Source organism: Apium graveolens, chromosome 2, assembly GCF_009905375.1.
Source record: "Apium graveolens cultivar Ventura chromosome 2, ASM990537v1, whole genome shotgun sequence".
In the NCBI taxonomy this organism is placed as follows: Eukaryota; Viridiplantae; Streptophyta; class Magnoliopsida; order Apiales; family Apiaceae; genus Apium; species Apium graveolens.
Window position 1 is genome coordinate 12,464,304 of NC_133648.1, and position 22,465 is coordinate 12,486,768.

The 22,465-nt window shown below is 34.4% G+C and overlaps 1 protein-coding gene across 1 annotated transcript; it reads right to left on the reverse strand.

The window, feature by feature from the left end:
* Positions 1-27: 27 nt before the first annotated feature.
* On the reverse strand, positions 28-13,663 carry LOC141706975 (rho GTPase-activating protein REN1-like). The gene is made up of 24 exons (XM_074509900.1): positions 13,501-13,663; positions 13,348-13,408; positions 13,109-13,270; positions 12,763-12,799; positions 12,321-12,397; positions 11,770-11,840; positions 11,563-11,641; positions 10,481-10,622; positions 8,996-9,115; positions 8,090-8,167; positions 7,279-7,334; positions 7,126-7,195; positions 6,819-6,903; positions 5,558-5,801; positions 5,126-5,332; positions 4,746-4,868; positions 4,494-4,543; positions 3,862-3,922; positions 3,678-3,761; positions 3,001-3,102; positions 2,786-2,931; positions 2,288-2,345; positions 1,201-1,374; positions 28-762 (listed from the first exon to the last, which is right to left on the reverse strand). The coding sequence occupies exons 2-24, from the start codon at positions 13,375-13,377 to the stop codon at positions 427-429; spliced, it is 2,592 nt and encodes an 863-aa protein (XP_074366001.1). The 5' UTR covers positions 13,378-13,408; positions 13,501-13,663; the 3' UTR covers positions 28-426.
* Positions 13,664-22,465: the final 8,802 nt, after the last annotated feature.

The window sequence follows — 22,465 nt, forward strand, 5'->3', positions numbered from 1 at the left end:
TAAAAAGTTGAACAAGCTTCATCCTCATTACATTTGAACAATGATTTTATAAAAATTGCCAGGTTGTTCAAGCTCCCTAGGCTTAAAATTAGGATTACGTTACAAACTTAGAGGGCTCGACTAAATCAGGCTAGATGTTAACAAATAAATCTTGTATTCAACATACAAACCTAAAGTACAATTACCCTACTTAATTCCTAAACCAGCCAAACCAAACTATTAATGTTCCAGAATATTAAACCAGCATCAGTTCTGAAAGATCATGGTACGCTAAGTGCTTAGCTTCCCTTGAGCATTGCTTACACCATCTTGTAGATTCCCGTCAAGGGCTACATTCATAAAGCTGCTTCCCTGTCGCTCAGTGAGCTACTGTCTTCAAAAGGATGAGTGGACATGATAAAAGATGGAAAAAGCAAGCACCGGTCATCATCTTGACATTGTCCTTGCAGGAGCTGCATTTCGACCTTTTTCAATGTGGTCTGATTTTCCTCTTTCAAGATTTGGGGCCCCATGAGTATCAGATTTTTTAACTCGATCCGTGGATGAACCTTCTGTTGATACCCCTTTATCTGAATTTTGGTCGATATGGTCCGATCCTCTGGATTTTTCCGATGAATGACTCTCAGAATTATGAGCAGGCTGACCATGAGATCGGCCTTTGTCAGAATTTTGGACGTCAGATGTAATTTGAGTCCTCTTTTCTTTCAGAAAGTTAAGCCGACTTGTTAGCTTTGACAGTGCATGATTCGAAGAAGTAGTTCCCTGTTATTGGAAACGATTTAGAGTCTCTAGTAGTGATGCAAATAATTTCTAATAAATTGGCTCAATGAGTAAATAAACACTCTATTAGTTATACTCTGCATCATATCTGTGCATTTATTCTGACTGAAGTCCGAAACCAAACTAGAGTTTCTTGCAGTCATATGTACCTGTAAATATTATCATAATTTTATCTAAACGATATGCGCCGCCAGTAGAATGTAGCACAAGACCACTTTCATTATTCGCAGAACCCAAGGACGTAGTCATAAAGATGAATTTACAGTATGCAACAGCTTATGTTGAAAACATACAAGGTTAAAGGAAAACAAGGTGCTTATCAAAATTCTAACACATGTAAATGTATAGTTTTTGACCTTTCAAACATCCTGATAATAGTAACTTTGGGGCTTTTGCCTGAGAAAAGAAAACTATACGTACCTCCCCCCTGGAATTCTGCCTCTTGGAATATTGTGCAGCCTGCCTGCCTGCTGCTGAGTCATTTGACGGAGAATTGGGCGGATATCCAGAATGTTTTGAGCCGCGCACTGAATCTATTTGAGACTTTGGTTCTTTTTTTGAATCTTTCTCATCGTCTGCTCTGTTTGATTCCTCCTGTTTACACACAGAAAGAAAAAAATGGTGTTTCAACAAGGACTTGCTTATTTCATTTAAATATTATAGACATACATGATTGAAAGAAGCTTAGATATATAGCATTCACACCAAAATCTTATTGTTTCCAAATTAAATGCCACCAAACATTGTAACACTCTGCAAATTTGTTAGGTGCATGTTATACTGGAGAGCTGAGATCCAATTTGACACATTTAACTAATGAGATGTTGATTATAATGTCACAAATTTGCAAAAAAGAAAGACCAATGCATATTTCTCATTGCAGATATACTTATGTCTCCTAAATGATAATCTTCTCATTGCAGATAGATGTGTACTCATTGTGCTTTGAAATTGAGTAGTTTGGCCAGTCAAAGTGAAAGTTAATAACATCATACAAGGACACTCTATACTACTCCCTTTCTTTCAGAGTAGGTTACACAGTCTATATTTCCCTGTTCAATGTCAATTTGACAATTATCGAACTGTAAGTGATGTGAACTCTTCGATATATATTTTATGGACTTGAAGCTTTTCTTAGAAGTAAATATATATTCACAAACACTCCCAAAGTTATTAGGATGTTAAATGTATCTATGTAATATTTGCAGTTTCATTTAAATTGAAAATTGGCTTGAAGTACCTATCAACTCTAATATCTAGAGGGAACCAGGATATTTTAATGTAAGTGAATGCAACCAGAACTAAATGCAATGAAAATCATTACATGTATCTGGGAACCTCACATGGTGTTGAACGTCTGGACTTGGTTGGGCAGTGAACAAATTACACAAAAAAATTGCAGTAGATGAAAATATCAACTAAACAAGGCAAGACTTTGTCTATGATTACCGCTGGTATAATAGCTAAAACATGGTAAATACTAACTTTTAATAGTTAATGTAAGTACCTTGTTCCTAGTTTCAGATTGTTTTGTACTTGCAGCAGCATCCTTATGCTTATCTTTCCTGTTTGCAGGTCGAGGTGCTTAATAGGCATCAGGATGTTCTAAGAAATACAATCTATTCAGAGTAAAAAAATCAGGAACATTTAAAGTCTTTACACATTTATATGAGTCTCAACTATCTTTTCAATTATATTACCAAAATCTGAAGTTCCCCCTCTGATTTTAGTAAGAATATTGGACCCCCACAAGTAAATGGGAAGGTGGGAAAAAAACAGTAGGGAAAATTTACAGCATGTCTTCATGGTTTAAACTATGTTCCAGAAGAAGGATAAATGACGTCAAGATTTTTTAATTTTTATAGACATTAAATGAGTAGCAACTATAATTTTACTTATATTACCAAAAGCTGAAGGTACCTATCAACTTAATAAGAATATATGATCCAAAAACATGCATGGAGAGGAAGGAGGGGTTATAGAAAACAATGGGGGAAATGTTTACAGCTGGTTTGAACTCTGTTCACGATGTTGAGGCCGGTCACTCATCAAACAACAAATTTGTTCGGACTGTTCGTGATCATCAGCACTCTGCCTCGTATTGGTCACATCTGTCTTTGCTCCTGAAATATCTTTAAGCTCCTCCTTGACCTTTAAAACTATCATTCAGTATACTGACTAGTATAATTCCTGGGTGATGGTCTCTGTATAATAACTGACCTTATCATCAGCAGAGGAGGGATGCTCACACACTTCCAGTCCAGCTTCCAGTGCAGCCCTCAAGTCCCTCTCCTGATGCAACTGTTCACAGAGTCTTTCCACCTATCAAGACAGTTTATAGTCAACCTGGGCAGTATTATTTGACGGAAGTAGACTCCACTATAAGAATGCAAATTAAGGCTAACATCAACATTCTCAGAATTGCTAACGCAGAAATATATAGTTAAACATAACAAATAAAATATAAAATGTTGTCGATTGCTACATGAAAAAACAACTGCGAAAATTCTAGTAGGTTCTTTAGAAACTATATTAAAAATCATTTAGCAAAAAAAAGACTAGTTTAAAAATCATTTGATGAAGATAAATTATGTCATTTGATTAGATAACTTCGAAATGGCCATAGATTTAGGTTCTTTCGCAACATATTAAAAACTATTTGATTATAGTCAAAATTTCAGTATTAAAAAACTAAAAAGAAAAACCACTCAAGTAGTTGTGTGCCAAATTAATGATAAGTATGAAGTAAAGTTTTTCCATTCTACATAATCAACTATTTTTGACAAATGAAATTCAGCATTTACCATTTGAACAACTGAAAAGCTATCTTATTATATTAAAGTGATGAGAAGAGTAAATGAACTTATGTAGACTGGAAGAGGCACCCTCACACATACATCTTGCTCAAGTATTATACGTTGTTCATGTAAAGAATTCTTGTGTTTCTTCAGATTTTCATATAGAACTGCATTTGCTTTTTCCTGTAGTGTAGAATAAACATAATTTATTAGATAATACATGACAATTGTTCAACATATAAGTGTAAATTCTGAAAAAATGTAACACAGCTACATTATATACCTCCTCCTTGATCTTATGTAGTAACTCGGCTCTACTAGCTTCTAGCCTTTCAACTTCAGCTCTGATAGAGGCTCAAAATATCAGAGATGAAATCAGGTCATTCAGGACATATATAAGAGTTAACATACATTAATATATCAAGGCACAAATTGTGCAGGTCCACATTCAAATTCACGTTGATGAAGAGACAATTAAAAAAGTTTCCAAAAATATGTTTCAATGTAAACCAATTAACTTTTGTTAGTTTCATCTTTATTCAATGATACTATACACACACAACACTCAACTATTCACCACACACATGAGAATAACTGTGGTTGCACATGAAGATGCTCTGTTGTTTGGTGCAATATACTATGTTTTGGAAAGTATATTAGGCATGGGAAATAAGATGTCTGCATAATATTTTCTGAGCTTTTAATATATAAATATTTCCTTCACTACCCTAAGTCTTTTTTTTTGGCTTCTGCAATATTAACAATCATAGGAGAGCTAGAATTGTTTTTCATGAAAAATATTCTAAGCAAACAAGTGGAGTCTTAGTTAAAGTAACAGCTGAAAAAACACGTAGCATCACAGTGGTTAGGTAAATACTTATTAAGAAACAAATAAATGAACTATAAAATGCTTACATGTCATCAGAAGATGTATCAATAAATTCCATGGATCTATTCTTCCTTCCCTGGGTCCACATGCAGTAAGAATTAGTAATTGAAATGAAGATGCAAATCTACAGTGCATACTGAAAATAAAAGGAATAGCTTGCATAAAATATCAGATGGTGAGAAGAGATACATTTAGGATGGTTCATAAACGAGAAGATAAGTAAAATGTAATAAAGGAGTACAAATGACTCAGAAAGACTTAAAAGATCTTATACTTACAGAAGTTCGTCCCCAGTTAGCAGATCGCCTATGTCTCCTAGGTCCATTTAATAAAGATGCACTTCTCTCAGTATCTTTTAATCCACTCCTTTCAACATCATCTACTCTAGAGGATTTGGCATCCTGAAGTTTTAGAATGCTCGTTATAAATCAAGTGACTGGCGGAATACCATACAGGGTAATTCAAAGGGGCTGGCATCAAAATTTATATTTTATGCACTGATGGTTTGTTTATGACTTATAAGTTACAACATATTTTCATTCTGGTCTGAAGATATTGGGCACTTTGGAATAGGCATTGCGTTACGTTATATGTACACAGCCAACTATTTTAGTAATCTAGCACACCCAAGCTGAGACTAATATGTAAAGAAACCAACCTTTTCCTCAGAGATGTCATCATCAGATTCACCAGTAAAACTTCCACTTGCAGGTTCTGAACCTTCATAAGATTCTGAATATGAACCCTCAGTTCCGTCATCTTCTTCTTCTTCATCATCTTCAAAGGATTCATCATCACTAAGCTCCTCACTCTCGCTTCCACTTTCTTCTGAATCAGAGTATAACCCAGAGTCATTGGAGCCATCCTGTAAAAAAGTTTACAGGAAAACTTAGGTGTGATAGAGAGACTACCAAAGTAAAAGGCAATGTTTTCATTATTTTTCAGAAAAACTAATGTCTACCAAGGTTCTGGTCTTCTGGAACTATAAAAGAGAATTGCTAAGACTTATTCAGATCATATCAATAAGCAGAATGAGCTACCATAATTTCTTTCTAAAAATTTGTATGATTGACTAATTAATATTGCTTACCCCAAAAAATTTATTATACTCCTCCAGTAGAGTAATAACGATGGCTTGAGCATGGTTTGCTGCAGCAGCTGCTTGCATAAGTTGAATTGAACTATCACCACCCATATCAAAATCATGATCAAGCTCACATTCACCAGCCAAAAGGGGGCGAAGAAGCAGAGGTGCCATGCAAGCTGCAACAGCTGAAGTGCTCATACGATTCACAGCCTTGTGAGAAACCACAATTTTCATCATAGAAAGAATTCTGGAGATTCAAAGGCGCAAAACTAAGTCATTATCAAAACTGGGAAATCATTGGTTGAGTTAGTTCTTGAAAAGGAACCAAGGATCAAGGAAATAAGAATACCCTTTAAGAACTTTCCTATTTAATCCCACTTCTATTATACAGATAAAAGAAGATCAAATGAGAAGAAATATCATATTTAACGGCACGATCTTGGGTTGTGAACCCCAACTAGTTTAGAAGCGGGTATTCCCATCTTGTGTAGTTACTCTCCTTCCGAATTAATGACTTAATTTGTTAATTACTTCATCCATGGTTTTACAGTTTTTTGCTATGAATCTTAGAACTGCTTTGTTGATCATAAAATTGATATAAATAATTGATTAGGCCGCCTCTTAGTGGGAACAAGAGTTAATGCATAATACTATAGTCAAAATCTGAGAAGAATTGGCAGGAGTAAACAGGATGAACACCGGTTAAGCAGATGAAATGGATCAAGAAGTTTGTCTTAAAGAATTAATAAACTAAAAGGCAAACCCTAATTAGCTAAAAAGTGGAAATTGATTGTTAACAGTAGACTACCATATGTTCACTAAAAATAATGTTACAATTTCTTTTTAGAAAAATACAACTGAAAGTATATATGCAAACAGCTAAGTTAAACTCTCAGAGGTAATAATTATAGTCTAAACGTTCCGGTAAAGCATTTAAGCCCATCCACAACTTCATTTTTCCGGGGTTATTAAAACACTAAATAAGCAAATACACAAACACGTACATTTATGCACACACATTACAGATATCAGTTCGGATCTGATAAGCATTTCAAATTGAGTTTTAAAGGTCAAGTGTGCTTGTACATTCCATTATGAAGAAGTGCATAAATTCACATTTAAAAATTCAACATAGTAGACTGTTGCATGGGAAAGGCAAGTTCAAGAAAATCGCAGGACTAATCAGCACATTAAAATAAAGAACCTAGTATCAAAACTGACTTGATTACCATCTACAGTTTAATAAATTAGAAATCTGAACTACCTTTGTAGTAGACGGCGATTTGGCTCTGGAAATGTTTCACATATAGCTGCACGCATAGCAGGGATTCTTTTGCTACGATCAGCGCCTATCATAATGAGTAAAATGTATGAATTTACAGATATATTAAAACAAATATAATTAAAAAAATTTAGTTGGCTCTTGAAGACCATCACCAATAAATTTTTCCAAAAACTAAAGTATCCTCACATCCAACAAAACCCTATTATTTGGTGCAGAACATCCTATTTTTCTTATAATAGTATTGCATACATAGAGTATGATTCACTATAACAATTAACAAACTTACGAGAGGCTTCTAGTAGTGCGGTGCAGCAAGATGCAGGAACTGGAGACGAGGGTAACTCCCTGAGAATATACTGAAACAGAATATAAAGAAAATGAGAAGTCTCTAACAATTATTATGGCTTGACGCTCATAATACATGTCTTCAATCAAGTACCTTGATACAATCTGCTATAACATGTGCATCGTCATTTGGAGAGAAATCTTTCTTTCCTGAATCAGAAACAAAAGAGGTCCAAGATTAACAGAACTCGCTGACCAAATTGGTTAGGCAACTTACTAGCAAGCCATGGATCAACTTGTTGCTGTTTCTATGTTTCTATTTCTTATTTAATATTATTGGTGTAATTGTTTATTTTAAAACAGAATGACTAAAATATCTTGCCCTAGATTGGATATAGGAGACAGGAAGGAAGCGCTTATTGGTTTATTAACCATTGACTGTCTTGATCCATCTGTTATTTACATAAAAGTATTGTATGATCGGACCACTATCGAGTGTAACGTGGTGAAGCAACAAATAACAATCATGAATAACAAAAAAATTAATTGGTAGTGTAAAATTAAAAAACTAATTTCAAGTATTGTGGGAGCTTAAAATGAAGCATTTTACAGCCAAAACCTATTTCTTCCCTGAAACCTATCCAATGGGTTGTCCAGAAGAGCAAGTTTAAACTTTTCGTGTCTTAAAATATGATAATGATGTAGAAGGGGACTCTGGGAATGAAGTGTCCTATGCTTGTGGTTGATAGTAATGCATAAAAGAGTCATTACTTGTTACTAGTACATAATATGGCAGCCCAGACTAAAATTACCATGTGAAAGAGGAAAACAATGTAAAAAAGAGGAAAAACTCAGGAATGGTAAGCATACTGAGAATATCTACTACTAACAAAAGCATCTCAGAAATTGTAGTAATGCCGAGGAAAAACTGAATAATTAATCACAATAGTTGGAGGGATACTGACCTTGCTCGAATTCTCTAATTAGGTGCTCAACATCTTCGACGTCTGCAGCTTGCCGCAAGATCCCTTCTACTTCGACTCCTGAAATATTAGTTGTAGATGAGTAATTCTGTATAAATATGATAATATGGCCTACAAAATATATTTATATGACAGGTAGGTGATTTATGGACTGGTGAGTGATTTATAAACTCATTAAAATATCAGAGCCTAATTAATAATTGAGTAGGATACCCATTAAGCAATTAAAATATCTTAGAAGCTCAAAGTTTCTAGATTAAGTTTGATCAATGGTATGAGTAATGAGTCTTTGAGATATGTCTATTTCCCGTACCTTCTGAAAACTATCGTCCTGACATTGTTCTATAGTCATTTATACACTCTCACTTTGTTATCCAAATTAATAAACACAATAGCTAGGCCATACATTGCATGTTCTGCATGGATGATGAATGTTTTGAATCCTTGGTTACTGCCATTTTAATAGATAATAAGATATATTTTTTACAACAGAGACGTGTGTGATGAAGAGGGTGTAGGTTTTTTTTTGCTAAGAGAAGGGGTGTAGTTTAATTTCACTAAGCCAAAATCTAAACTGCTTTTTTGCAGATCTTGTGCCTACATGAGTACATGCATCTTAAAACAACACTGTCATAAAATATATGCAACTTGCATTTACTTCCGATTAACGAAAATGGTCCATAATTTTTCAATATTTAAAAGCACTTACTATATATCACTTTATTGTCATTCTTTTTTTCTTATAAGATGCGGAAATTCTGGATGTGGATGATAAACAGGTAAAGTAGGACGAAAAAGAAAAAGAAGGTACGTCATATACATATACATATATGGTTATTAATAGACGAGGGATGTTAAGAGTAAAATTTAGTAGAAATAAAACTTCACCATGCTCTTCCAGGAACCTAAGAGCCTTCTCAAGGAAAGACGGGGTTCCGTCTACATCCTCCAGAGCAAGTAAAATCGGTCGACCAGTGACTAAAGTTTTTGGTGCCTCCTTTTCTTTTGCTATAAACATAATAACGCAAAGCATCAGCTAATAGAAGAGAGTACAACAATAGCAAGCAACCCGTCAATAACAGAGACTGAGAGGGAGTACAAACTAAATTGTCACATTTTAACATCACAAGAAATTTGCAACATTATAGATATTCTATGTGGACAATTATATCTTAATATGGGCCTTCTAGAGTCTCAAATGTACAAATACACCATAGTTTTCCCCTAGTATTTTTCAGGTACTTAACTTGATACCTGTTTTCCGCGTTCTTGTTTAAAAAAGGACTATTTATTAGGACACCTGAAAGACTGTTTTATCAACTATACAAAACAAACTAAAAAAATGTGCTTTCGATATCTTATGATCTAGCTGTTGATATTTGAGTCATTAGCAGTAGAAGCTCAAGTAGACAAACACATTAATTCTTTCAAACAAAAGCCTTATTCTTTTTTGCAAAATTAACATCATGGGTTGAGGTGTTTTATAAAACTCAGATAGTGCTTTTATTATAAATTATACAGATAGTTATGAGGGTTGAGACCGAGTATGGCTGGACGACATGTAACATTCATGAGTGAGATTGTTCCTGGAATTAATGTGCTGGAAATCCCAAAAGCTGGCTTTCAGAAAAAATAAATCCATCAGAAAATTCAAAAAAAAATTATGTTTGAACTAAGTTAGCATTAAGATATTAATTTATGCACTTATTATACCCATTTCTCTTTATTCCAGTAGAAAAAGGGTGATTCAGACAGAGAGACATGGAAAATGTAGTTTTCTTTCTTTTCATTTTCATGTCGTCATAATTAGGTGTCAGCTCAATGCATGACAAAACTTAGCAGTTGTTAGCCTTTGGGTTAACGTGGACAAAGGTGTAGTATTTCCACGAGCTAACTGGTTGTAGTTTAAAAATAAAATAGAAATTGGCAAAAGACGATGAAAAAAATTAGTCCAAAACTTTTCCAGTAATTAAGTATTTCATATAGGTAATCACAGTAAAGGTTAAAAGCTCAACCCATACTATATTTAGGATTTTTTTTAGAAGTATTCAATTCTTTATTTATAAAGAATGAAGGACACAAAATATATACAAGTACTTGAAAACCTTTGAAAGATGGAAATATTTACTTTATTTACCTCCAAGACATGAACATAATGACCAGTTAAAAAGACTTTCAATCTAAATTGCATTAAAGACTTTGGTTTCCTATAAATAACCATCTGAAGGTACCTTCTGTTTTAGCAGGCAAAGCCAATTTCTAGAATTCTTTGATTATGTGATTCTAATTTAACATAAAAATATGTAGAATTCACTAAGAATGCACAAGCAAATTCATAAACATGAAATGCAGTTGAAGATATGAAAGACATACACTGTTCTGTAGGAGCATCAGCTGCGTCAGACTGATCATTTTTCAAAACTCCATTTTGTCCCATCCCGATGGAAGCAGGGGCATTTGCCAATGCTTCCTCTAATGCTTCTTTCCATGCTGTAAGATCTTCAGACGTTTCAGCCTGTAGTGATAATTTCTTATTAGTACATGAAAACCACACCTTCCCAGGCTGTTAATGCAAAAAAAAATGAGAACAAGTGATTCGGATGATAGCGACTACATAACAAAATACAGCACGAAAGCTGAAAGAAAAATTATTTTCAATTTATTTCAATATCAAAATTGCAATTCCTCCAAACTAAGTCATGGAAGACACCAGCAACAACTGCAGACCACAATGATGCTAATTGCTAAATTTATATTCTACATCAAAAGGACAGGACTGTAATCATTATAAGTCCTAAAATTCCCTCTATTGAAGTAAACAAGCAATAAAATTTCCAAAGAATCCTGGAGTGCATCTGCCTCCCGAATTTCCAAATATTGCGCACAAGGAAGTTTAAGGAGTAAACAACCGCCCACAAACCCCCTCAAAGTGTTACCACAATTATGATATCAGTTTTTTTTTGAAAAAGTAGCAATTGTAACTAATGAACTTGCATATTTAGATCTATTGTCTTATGTTATAGATAAGTGTATATATTTCCGTATATATGCAATTTAATTCAATATTTAGCAAATAAAGTAAAAAATTTGAAGCCCTTCGCTAGTTTAAACAGTGTACCACTTGAACATTATATTCAAACATTTTATAATTTCAGCAAACCATATGTCAAGCTGGACATGTAAAAATTCTAGAAAAATTATTATGATGAAAATTTCTCCGAGATAGAAGTGAAGGAAAATTGAAACTGTGAGATACAACAATTTTTTCTTTCTTTTTTCCTTCTAGTTCAGTCATCAGTAGAACATTGCCAGCTTATAAATAGTTGAAAATGGCAAAATCTAAGAAACTTAAGAATGTCAAATATGACTTTTTTCATACATAAGGTGATCCGGTTAAGAAAGAGGAATAGTAAGAGACATGAAGACTAAAGCTCAGGGCAATTTTAAAAAAAAACCTTAAGTGTAAATGCTCTCCCATCACGGCCATCAGGGAAGAGCACCGTCAAGAGTTTCTTGTCCGCTTTGACAACCACACTGAAGAATTCAGAAAAACTACTTACATCTGGAATAACTAACATACTGAAAATTCACTAATTGATAAACTAGAGCACCAGAAAGTAACTATAAAAAATTGCTTTAATGAATTAAAGTAACAGGCCAACCTGCCTGAACTGTTCAGGTCAATACCGCCAAGAGTAAGATTTGCCTCGCTTCCCTTTGGAGGAACAACATTCTGAAATGTGAAAACCACCACTGATTAATTATTAAGAATTTTACAATCCATATGCACAATATATGAAACTGAGAAAGTCTAAAAAGTTACAAAAAATGGCCAACAAGAGGATAACTGTATATCTATGTATATGTTTTCTTATGCTTCTTTTTGTTACTTTCATCATGATAATTAAAAAAAATCAGTATAATTTTCTTAGCACATAATCTCCTTTTACTTCTCAGGAAATTTTTTGTACATACTGCTGGACCATTGTCTAATTGACAGAAACTATTAGCTATAATTTCATTGAAGCTTTATAGGTAACTATATATGCCTGCTGCAAGTACCATTCTATAAAAGTACAAGGCTTTCTCAGTTCCCATTAAAACTTAATTTAAATTCTTCGTAGACATTCGTTGTCCTCCCATCCCGAAAAATATATGTGTATATATTGATTAGCATTATAATCAGATAAGAGTTTACTTTAATTCAACTTACTGGATCACTCCTGAAGAAGACAAGTGAGGTACTTGTTAAGATAAACCATCTCTTTTTCCAGGAGGTCCATCCAATTCCTACATCAGAGTAACGAGATAGTGATTCCATAGGTCCATAACAGTAAAGAAGAATATACAAGTAATTATATAGAGGCTAATTACTGAGAGATATGTGTCTCATAATGAAAAATTCTATAAATATATATTGCAATAATCTGGTTAAAATAATCTGTAAGATTCATAGATGTCGCGAGGAGAAAACTCTTGCATTTCTTTTGCAAGAAATATCAATACATTTTGATCACTAAGAGTTTAAAAACCATTATGAAACAACTGTTATAAACTGTAGTCATGTAGGAGAGGAATGGATATACATACTATCATAGAACCAATCATGTCAAACCAAATTTTTTTGCTTAACATTTAAAGAGAAAATAGCAGACCTCTGGAAGATAAAAATAGTGGCCCGCTCTTGTAAACCTGCATTGCAGAGAGAAGATTTAGACCAAATCGAGCTTTGACAAAGGTACTATCAAATTCCATATGTCATTCAAATCACAATGTACATTATGAAATCCACATTAACCAATTTGTTTTATACAACATGTATAAAGGATCACAATTTTTCTGCACTTCTAAACAATTTGTTGTACACAAAAAAAAACGCATAACATGTGCATAACAATTGTTCCCACATTCACCATCTACCTATAAATATATCACAATAGTAATGCGCTGAAATCGCATTTGAATAGGTGGAATTTCGAGATTTAAATAACAAAAAATGACCTTATTCCCCGCATGACAATTTTCTTGATCAGGTTTGGCAGGTTCATTTTCCACAGGTGTGGGATCAGCTCCCGGTGCGGGGTCAGCTGCAGGTGCATTTGCGGGTGCGGGTGCGGTTGCGGATGCTTCAGGTGGAGGTGCATTATCACCGCCACCCGCAGCCTGACATTAAAAGAAAAACATAAATCAATTATTCGATCGCATATAAAAAAATGTACACATTACAAAAAAAAATGTACCTGAGAAGAGTCAGCATTTTTGTTAGTCATGATCTAAATTCAAGTGCATTCGATAATTAACCTGCATTGATCCGGTTAACGAGAACGAGAATGAGAAACACGGTAAGTAAAAACACAAGTACATTTATTTATGTATGAACAAGGTGATGATACCTGTAAGAAAGAATGTTTAAGATGGAAATAAGAGGAGAGAGAAATGGAAAGTGAATATGTTTCTCTCTCTTCAGTTTTGATATGTTTGTAGGTTGTTGAATGGAGGAGAGAAGGGCAGAGTTAATTTTAGTCGTTTTAGGTTCCCTTGCATTTTGGGCAAGAACCAGGAGCTTTTTGCGCTTTGTTTTCTCGCATTCTACACGTTGACCGTTTATTTTGTTACCTTCTTTCTATGCGCACTCTCCCTCCATTTTCCTCCCCCCAATTTTGTCTACGTTTTCCCATGTATACATACGTGCACATGTTTACCAATAATTTTCAAATCTTAATGGACGATATAAATTATAATGGGAGTAGTATCCCTCGTACGGCTGTAATTCGAGTCCGGCGGCTCGCCCGACTTAAACTCGTTTAAGTGGACTCTATGTTAAACGCACCGAGTTTGGGTAGAGGGTCCGGCTCGTTTAATTATTCGAGATGGCTCGGCTCGACTCGTGAAATTAAATAAGTCGAGTTCGGGTAAAGATTTAGGCTTAATTAAGTGTAAAATTAAACGAGTCGTCTCGCCCGACTCGTAAGAACCGGCTCGTTTAGCTAAACGAGCCGGCTGGACTCGACTCGTAAAATTAAAAGAGTCGAGTTCAGACAGAGGTTTAGGTTCGTTTAACTAAACGAGCCGGCTCGGCTCGACTCGATTAATCTCGGCTTTAATTACGCCCGACTCGAAACCCGGCTCGCTCGGCCCGAATTACCCTAATCCCTCGAGGAGGAGTGTCAGAGGGTTTTAACCGAAAATCAAATTGCAATCACCAACATGCGAATTTTGAAACTAGTAACCAATTGATTTGATTTTAATAATTGTGTTTTTAGTTTGAAATGGTCCGTTTTCGGTCGGTTTTTTTAAGTAAAAAGCAGTTTTCATTAACAGTTTTTTAATTAGAGTAATTTTCATTAACTTGAACATAATATAGTGAGGATAAACCTCCAACCGCCGATACAATTTGGAAAATAAATAACATACTAAAAATAATTAGATGATTTGTTTCTGATCGTTTAACACATTGAATTTAAAAAATTCTTGAAACTAAAAAGAAATCAAAGACATTCCAAATCCAAAGTGCAACAACATCCCGGAAAACAGTAACATCACAATTGACCATATCACGTAAAATTTATTGTTAGCCCAATATTCAGAAATACCAATCGCAGAACATAAACTGAGATTAGAGAAACGACATCTCAACTATCTACATGTATCTACATGCCGGATTTCAGCGATAGACATGTCGAAAGTGTAAACCCTCAAATGATGAACAATTTTTGCTTTTGAAATGTGAGTTCTTGCAGTAATCATTAATGTCCCAGATTCAATGAATGCTTTCCAGATCACCAAAAATATCCACAAAATCGTTCTCAACAGATCTAACACCAAATAAACTCAATCATAACTAAAAAAAATATAACAAAACACTTCAAAAGTAGAGACAAAATACACACTCCAATAGATGAGACACGCAAACGCCAAAAAATTTGGATTTTATTGAAAGAAAATTAACGAGAACAAAAGCAAATAAAGTGGTTGGGGCTTTCCACCGGAGAAAACCAGTGAAAGCCCCTCGATTAACTTGAGAAATGATAAATCCTAACCCTAGGATAAGAAAAGAGGAGGGAGGCTCGATTTTAAAATAAAAAAATATTAAATGTCTTAATTTTTTTTATCGTAGAGAACCCGCAGCCGCTACCCTTCGTGTGCACACTGGGTAAACCCCACGGGTTAACTATATAAAATTACTAGTCTATACCAATTTTTAAATCGAATATCTCAAAAATATTTTTAAAAATATTCAACACTTGAAAGCGTATTTTAAGATATGCGGTTATGAAAAAATGGGGTGGTGGCCTTAAATTTAGGGATGGGCATTTCCCCTGCCCATCCCGACTCTGATCCAATCCCCGCTCTGTTGTAATCAAAGATTTTTTCGGGTACGGGGGTGGGGGGATCAGAGAGTTATGTATGAAAAATTCGGGAATCGGGGGCGGGGCGATGATAGTATCTCCCCGCCCCGATCCCCGACCCCGAGTCGTATTTTAAATAATAATATTATATAAATAAATGCATCAAATAAATATTGATATATATATATAATATTATTATTATTTTTAATTTCTTATCTCCTAAATGATTTAAGTTTACTTATCGTGGTATTATTTCATTATAATAATAATATTTTTGTTTATTATTCATACTACAAATAAATATTATTTCAAATTAAGGCTAAAAAATAATATTAAATTTTGAAGAAAATCTATTATTGTGATTTACTACGTAAATTTTTATTGAAAAATATTATTTATAATTTAATTTTTAATAAACAAAAAAATATAAAAAAACCTCGAATCCCTGCAAGGATCCCCGTTCCTCGTTTGAGGCAGGGATCGGGGCGGGGATACCACTCCCTGACCCCGAAGTGACCCAATGGCCATCCATACTCGATGGCCATCCATACTTAAATGTCACTTGGAGGCAAATTATGCTCCAAAATATCACTTTTGAAAAAAAAAACCCTGAAATGTCACTTCACAACTGCATTTCGTCTAGCGTTTTGTACGATTTTTTTAATCAATAAAAGGCTACTTCGCTAAGCGTTTTGCATGTTTTTAATATTTAAACTACAAAACGCTACATAAAAAGACGTTCAGCTTCAGTTTTAAAATTTTAAAAAAATCTAAAACGCTGCATAATAGTCCGTCCCCTGACTTCTTTTGATTTTTTACAAAATGCTAAAACGCAAGACGAAAGTCCGTCTTGAGCCTAAACGGAAGTTAAAAATACGTTTAAAGTCAATTTTTTTAAACGTTACATAAATGTCACTTAAAGAAACGTTTTAATTTAATTTTTTTAAAAAAGAAAAATATAGCACGAAGCCACGTTTTGCTTCAAAACGCTGATTCATGTTCCGTTCACTTGAATCATAGAACATCTCCAGCTACTGTAAGTTTTTCTAATTATTCAAAATTACACAAAAATTATGAAATTTTCTAATTACCGAAATTAAAGCATTACAATGAAATTAAAATAACAAAACACACGTATACGTAAAAATGATCAATAAAAATCTTCAAATTCAAGAAATTTTTTTAGCCGACATTAATACAAACAAGTTTCACTAATAAATGTCTACGAATGCAACATAACATTAATTAAACAACTCATTTTTTTCCTTTCGGTGCTTGGAAATCCATCACATTCTGGTAACTCATGGACTTCCTTTTTCCTTTTTTTTTCTCAACATATTTGCCATGGATCACGTTTGGATAGTTAATACCCGTTGTCCAACACGCATCCCCTTTGTTCGGAATGGGTTCAAACACTCCATTATAAATCATCGATACATTCTCTAATTTGTTGAGTTCATGAACCAACAGTTCATGGCTCAACTTCAAATACGTGCAACAAGCAACCACATGAGAACAAGGAATATGATAAGATTGCCATTTCCCACAAGAACACAAATGCTCGTGAATCCTAACAGTATGCCCATTACCCCCTTTTTGGTCAACTTTCCTAGTGACTACTTTAAAAAACAAAGAATTTCGATCATAGACTTTGACACTATGACCCCCTAGCATGCACAATTGACCAACTCAACATCTTGATTCCATGATTAGTAAACAATCGACTATAATTTGATCCTTAACTAGTTCAAAAATATCATGAGATGTCAAATTAGGATGACCTTGGGTAACGGTGGTGCGCAAACATGTGTGTTGTCCCGAAGTTTCCATAATTTGGAATTTTCCAAGTGATTTTCGCAACCTAGCATTTAAACTTCATTCACAACCACTATCCTTATTTTACAAACCATATTCCAATACACCTCACTTGATCTAATCACCTTAATCTCTTGATGATTCCCGATATGAAAATTTGTAACCGTATCATAACACTTTTTTTAAAATTGAATATTATCCCCTCCCTCAACTCCATCGGCTCCGATGTCTCCACCCGTGTAATCAAACCGACCTAACAACATCATAAGCATCCAAACCTGTACTACTACCCGTATCACCACCAATATACATACTACTAGTTTCCAAACCCCTACTACCACTCCTCTTGGAAACTCTGGAACTAGTTTCCATAACTCTCGAACTTGTTTCAATCAATGGACAAGTTGAACTTTTTTGTAAATATATTTCAACAAAAAGAGGAGGTCCATTCGAAACAATAATTCCAAACATCATCTCAACATCATCATCATCATCAACCGGAATAAAATCAAATTTCATATCATTTAAATTTTTCCATCGATAACGCAAATTAAAATCATACAAACTTCTATCAATTTTCAATTTCAAATATAATAAATCACGCACATTATTAAAATTCATACTAGAAACAGGTCTTACTTACTTAGAAACCGGTTTATCATATACGTAACCCTCTAATTGAGTTTTCCGTATATTACCATCCGTGTAAATCCACACAATCACCGTAACTGATTGCGCTCTCGATCCCGAACCCAAAGCCATTGCGAATAAATTAAAGTTTTAATAAATACTAATATAACAAATTTTTCTTGATATTGGGGGTTTTAGGTTTTTAACACTAGTGGTTTGTTTGAGAGAAGAGCAGAAGCTTTTTGAATGAGAAAAGAGGAGAAACATAAGTTGGTCTGGGCTGATGGACGCGTACTAGAATAAAGCATAACGCTACACAAACAAACATTTTAAGTAACACGCTAATAGAAAAAATGTTTTGTCATTTTTTTTTAATTTAATAAAATCTAAAAAATAGTAAAAACAACACACGAAATAACGTTAGACTCTATTTTTTTATTTAAAACCCAGTAAACGCTACTCTACTGAAGGTTATAAGTAAAACGCTTATAGAAAAAATGTTTTATCATTTTATTTTTTATTTAATAAAAAATAAAAACATTAAAATGACACACGAAGTAATGTTAGGATCTATTTTTTATTAAAAACCCAATAAACCGCTACACTAAAGAACTTTTTAACTAAAACGCTAATAGAAAGAACATTTAGTCATTATATTATTTATTTAATAAATCTGAAAAATAGTACAAATGGCCCATGAAATAATGTTAGGCTCTATTTTTTTTATTAAAACCCCCCGTAAAACGCTATCCACTGAACGCCATAGTAAAAATGAGGGACGAAATACCGTTTTAGGTACAAAACGCGAGACAAAGTCTCATTTTGGTCAAAACGATGTACCTGTACTATATAACGTTTTACTATAATTTTTTTAACATGTTACTTTATATTGCACATCTATGCCCTGTTTTACAAAAAACTAAAATTCATAATCTGTAATTTACAAACTGGTAATTTATAAACTCGACGCAAGGTACATATCTAAAATATAAGCAAATACAACCAACAAAATGATTAAATATGATTGTAGTAAAGTCTTAATTCAAATAAAAATAAAAATAACACAAGGTAATTACTCCCATCTCCCGGTCTTTTAGTCTACAACCTTAATATTTCATAAATTAAACTCCCAAAAATTGAGAAACTAAGTAGCATCAACCACCCAACATGTTAGCATTTTCCAATTTCTGCATAGTTCCTAAAATCCACAATCCACTCCATCATCTGCATTAAAAAGAAACTTTATTAAAATACAACATGAATTAGGAAATGCAGTAAATTAGCAGAAAATGGTCTAAAACAATGTAGAGGTCCAAGAACGACTCTGACAGACACAAGGTATACTTGAAGAGTCTACGAAACAAAGGCAAGCATTAAGATTTTTAAACTGTCATTTCGCTCTTTGCTACTTGGACTATCTCTTGGTAGCATTGTAAAATTAAGATGGACTATCTTTTAATTAAGATGATAAAACTCCTAATAATAATAATGGTAAATACAAGATTCTCTTATTCAACTAACTAAAATTAACAACATTTAGGACTACATTTATACACGAAAGTAATAATTAAGGTGCATACTAACCGCGCACACTTAAACACTTGAAGTAAAACTTACCTTCATTTCTTCGCACACTTCTGCCCATCAGTCCCACAGTTAGGAGGATTGAAAGTTCTCTTTGAACGTCGTTTACCTTGAGAAGTGTAGAAAGCTCCCCACTTCCTAGGACGATCCTGGGAACGCTGGTCCTGCGAACTCTGGGCATAGGCACTCTGAGAAGATACAACATCTGTACCACCATCAGAATCAGTAGGAGGTGTAGGTGTAACATGTAAACTAAATGATGTAATAGAAAGCTCCCTAGTTAGCCGCTCAATAGGCCAGTGAGAACGATGCAGAGAAGGAGGCTGCTCAGTGGAATTAATCGGTAGGACGCATCTCAGTGGAAGGGTCCTCGGTAGGAGGATGCTCAGTACGTGGCTTGGGATTAGGAGTCAACCCAATATCAAATGGGAGTGGGATGCATCTCAACAACAATCGTGCCACCCACAAACGTATGATCCAAACGATTCACCCATATAGCTGTACTAGATGCATGTTTCCGAATCCATTTGATCTTGTCACTGCCTCTCAAATTTGTATTATGCTTTGTATCCAAGTACACAACATCAACATGAAGAGTCTGCACGAGCCCAAACTGTCTAGCAACTCTATCAGGGCAATAAAGCTCCACAATGAAGATACACATCAAAGGCCCGCAGTATCACCAAATATGCTCACCAGACAAGCAATAAGCTGGAAGATCAGCACTGACATCAAGAGGGTAAGGCTCCCATATGAACTGCTATGGTCCAAACCCATCCAAGAGCATCTGAGTAATAGGGAGGGTACGGTCACCCGTAGTAGTGTAGGAATAACCATAAAACCACCTATAATCACATAACAATAAACATTCAGTTTAAGGCCTAACGACCCTAAACCCTAAATGAAATTAGGTTTAGGCACTATGGTTTAGGGCCTAAAGACCCTAAACCCTAACATGTTCTATATTATATCAAATTCATTTAAGCGCTTTTAAAATCCAATTTGGGAATTAGTGAACCTAAAATAATAAAAACTGCTAAATGACATGAGTTCACGTAGAGCTGTAGGATGCCCCTCCCAGAAAGGAGTATAAAATAAAGAGACAGGGGTCCGAGTGGGAGAAAGAGTGGGAAATCTCTCCCACATCCATAACTGCAACAATATAAGACAACCAGTTATCTTATCAACGTCCTTCCTGCTTGCTTTGCATAACTCCCTATAAAAATATGCAAGAATTGCAGCCCCCCAAACATAATCTCCACATCTGTCTAGGCCACGAAGAAAGTGCAGAAATATGGGATGAAAGAGACCTCCATAATGATCAGTAAACAATAAACCACCACTCAAGTGAACTAAATGACACAACACCTAAAACTGAATATCATCTGCTGATGCATTATTTGGTAAATAGGGTGGAGCACATGAAGAAATAAAGGTCAAACGTACTCTGGCTCCATTCATGTATTTTTTTCGGATCGGGAGTGTTGCCAAATATCTCACCAACATAAGTATACCAAGTCATACTAGGGCCAGGGGTGACATCAGAAATAACAACATCACCATCAATAGGAAGCCCTAAAAGAATAACTACATCTTGCAGAGTAATAGTGACCTCTCCTATTAGCAAGTTAAAGGTATGTGTCTCTGGTTTCCATCTCTTAATGAGAGCTGATATGAGACTCCAATCAAGCTGTAAAGATGCTACCCATGCCACACCATAGAAACTAGTAGCCTGAAGTAAAGTAACTATACGAATATCCAGCAGAGGAAGATTATCTTAATTATTAGGAATTTTATGCCAAAACTTCAACATATCACCACATCCTAACCTCCAAATATCTGAAGATCTATGTGAATTCTGAAGATGAAGAAGGCAGAGTTACAGGGCCCGGATGCATGCCGTACAAACATTTACGAAATTAGTAAATCTAGAAACAATTCACAAAACTTTGCACAATATCGACTATAAACTAAACAAACCAACAAGAATGAAAACATAAAAGACTAACTACTAAAATTTTGCAACTAGAATTGATCATTGATTTTCATCTCTCCGTCTCTGCATGTATGCAACTTACTACATACATAGTGATGAAGTTACATTGGCCAACTAATAAAAACATAGTAGTTGGTAGGAGTTTCATGTAGACTCACTTGAATATATGCTGAATATGAATATAAACACAGCAAAATATTGAGATTATATGTCTGGATGTCATGTAACTGTAAGCATTTCTAATGTGTTACAAGTTTGATATTTCGGCAAACTAAAATTTGTCTAATTAACTTGTTATTTTAAATCCTACTATATCTTTGTTTTGATCCATTATGGTTCATACAAGCCTTAAGCAAAATTATTATTTTAGAAACACAATGTGTTAAACCTGGATAACTGAAGATGTTAGTCTGTGAGGAAAATATGGTTATAAAGGAATAGAAGACTCTAAATGTTCCTTTTGCTTGAATATAATAATTCTTTAAAAGCCAAATCAACTGTAAGATACTTAAGTAACTGAACATGAGCGATTACTTAAGTTTGAAATGCAAAAATGACGTTGTGAAAGAAGAACATAACAATGTAATATAAATAAGCCAACTGACCTATTAAGCCATCTATAGTAAATATATCACATATAATTCACTTCTTCGGAAAATTTCTTGCATCATGGCCTCTCCTGCACGTACGCGGTTTCTATTGAGTCTGACTTTGAGCATAAACTATATGCCACCCAACTATTTACTATGAACATAAAAACTCGAGCAATAAATATATGCCACACAAATTCAAGGCCTAAATTATTTTTTTAATTGTAGGTAACCCGCAGCCACTACCGTTCGGGTGCGCAGCCTAAATCATTTTCGTTACGAGTAATTCAGTTTCAGTTATTCAACTAATTATGATGAACGTAGAAACTCGAGCAATCACACAACTATATGTCATACAAATTCAATGCCTAAATCATTTCGTCATGAGCTAACC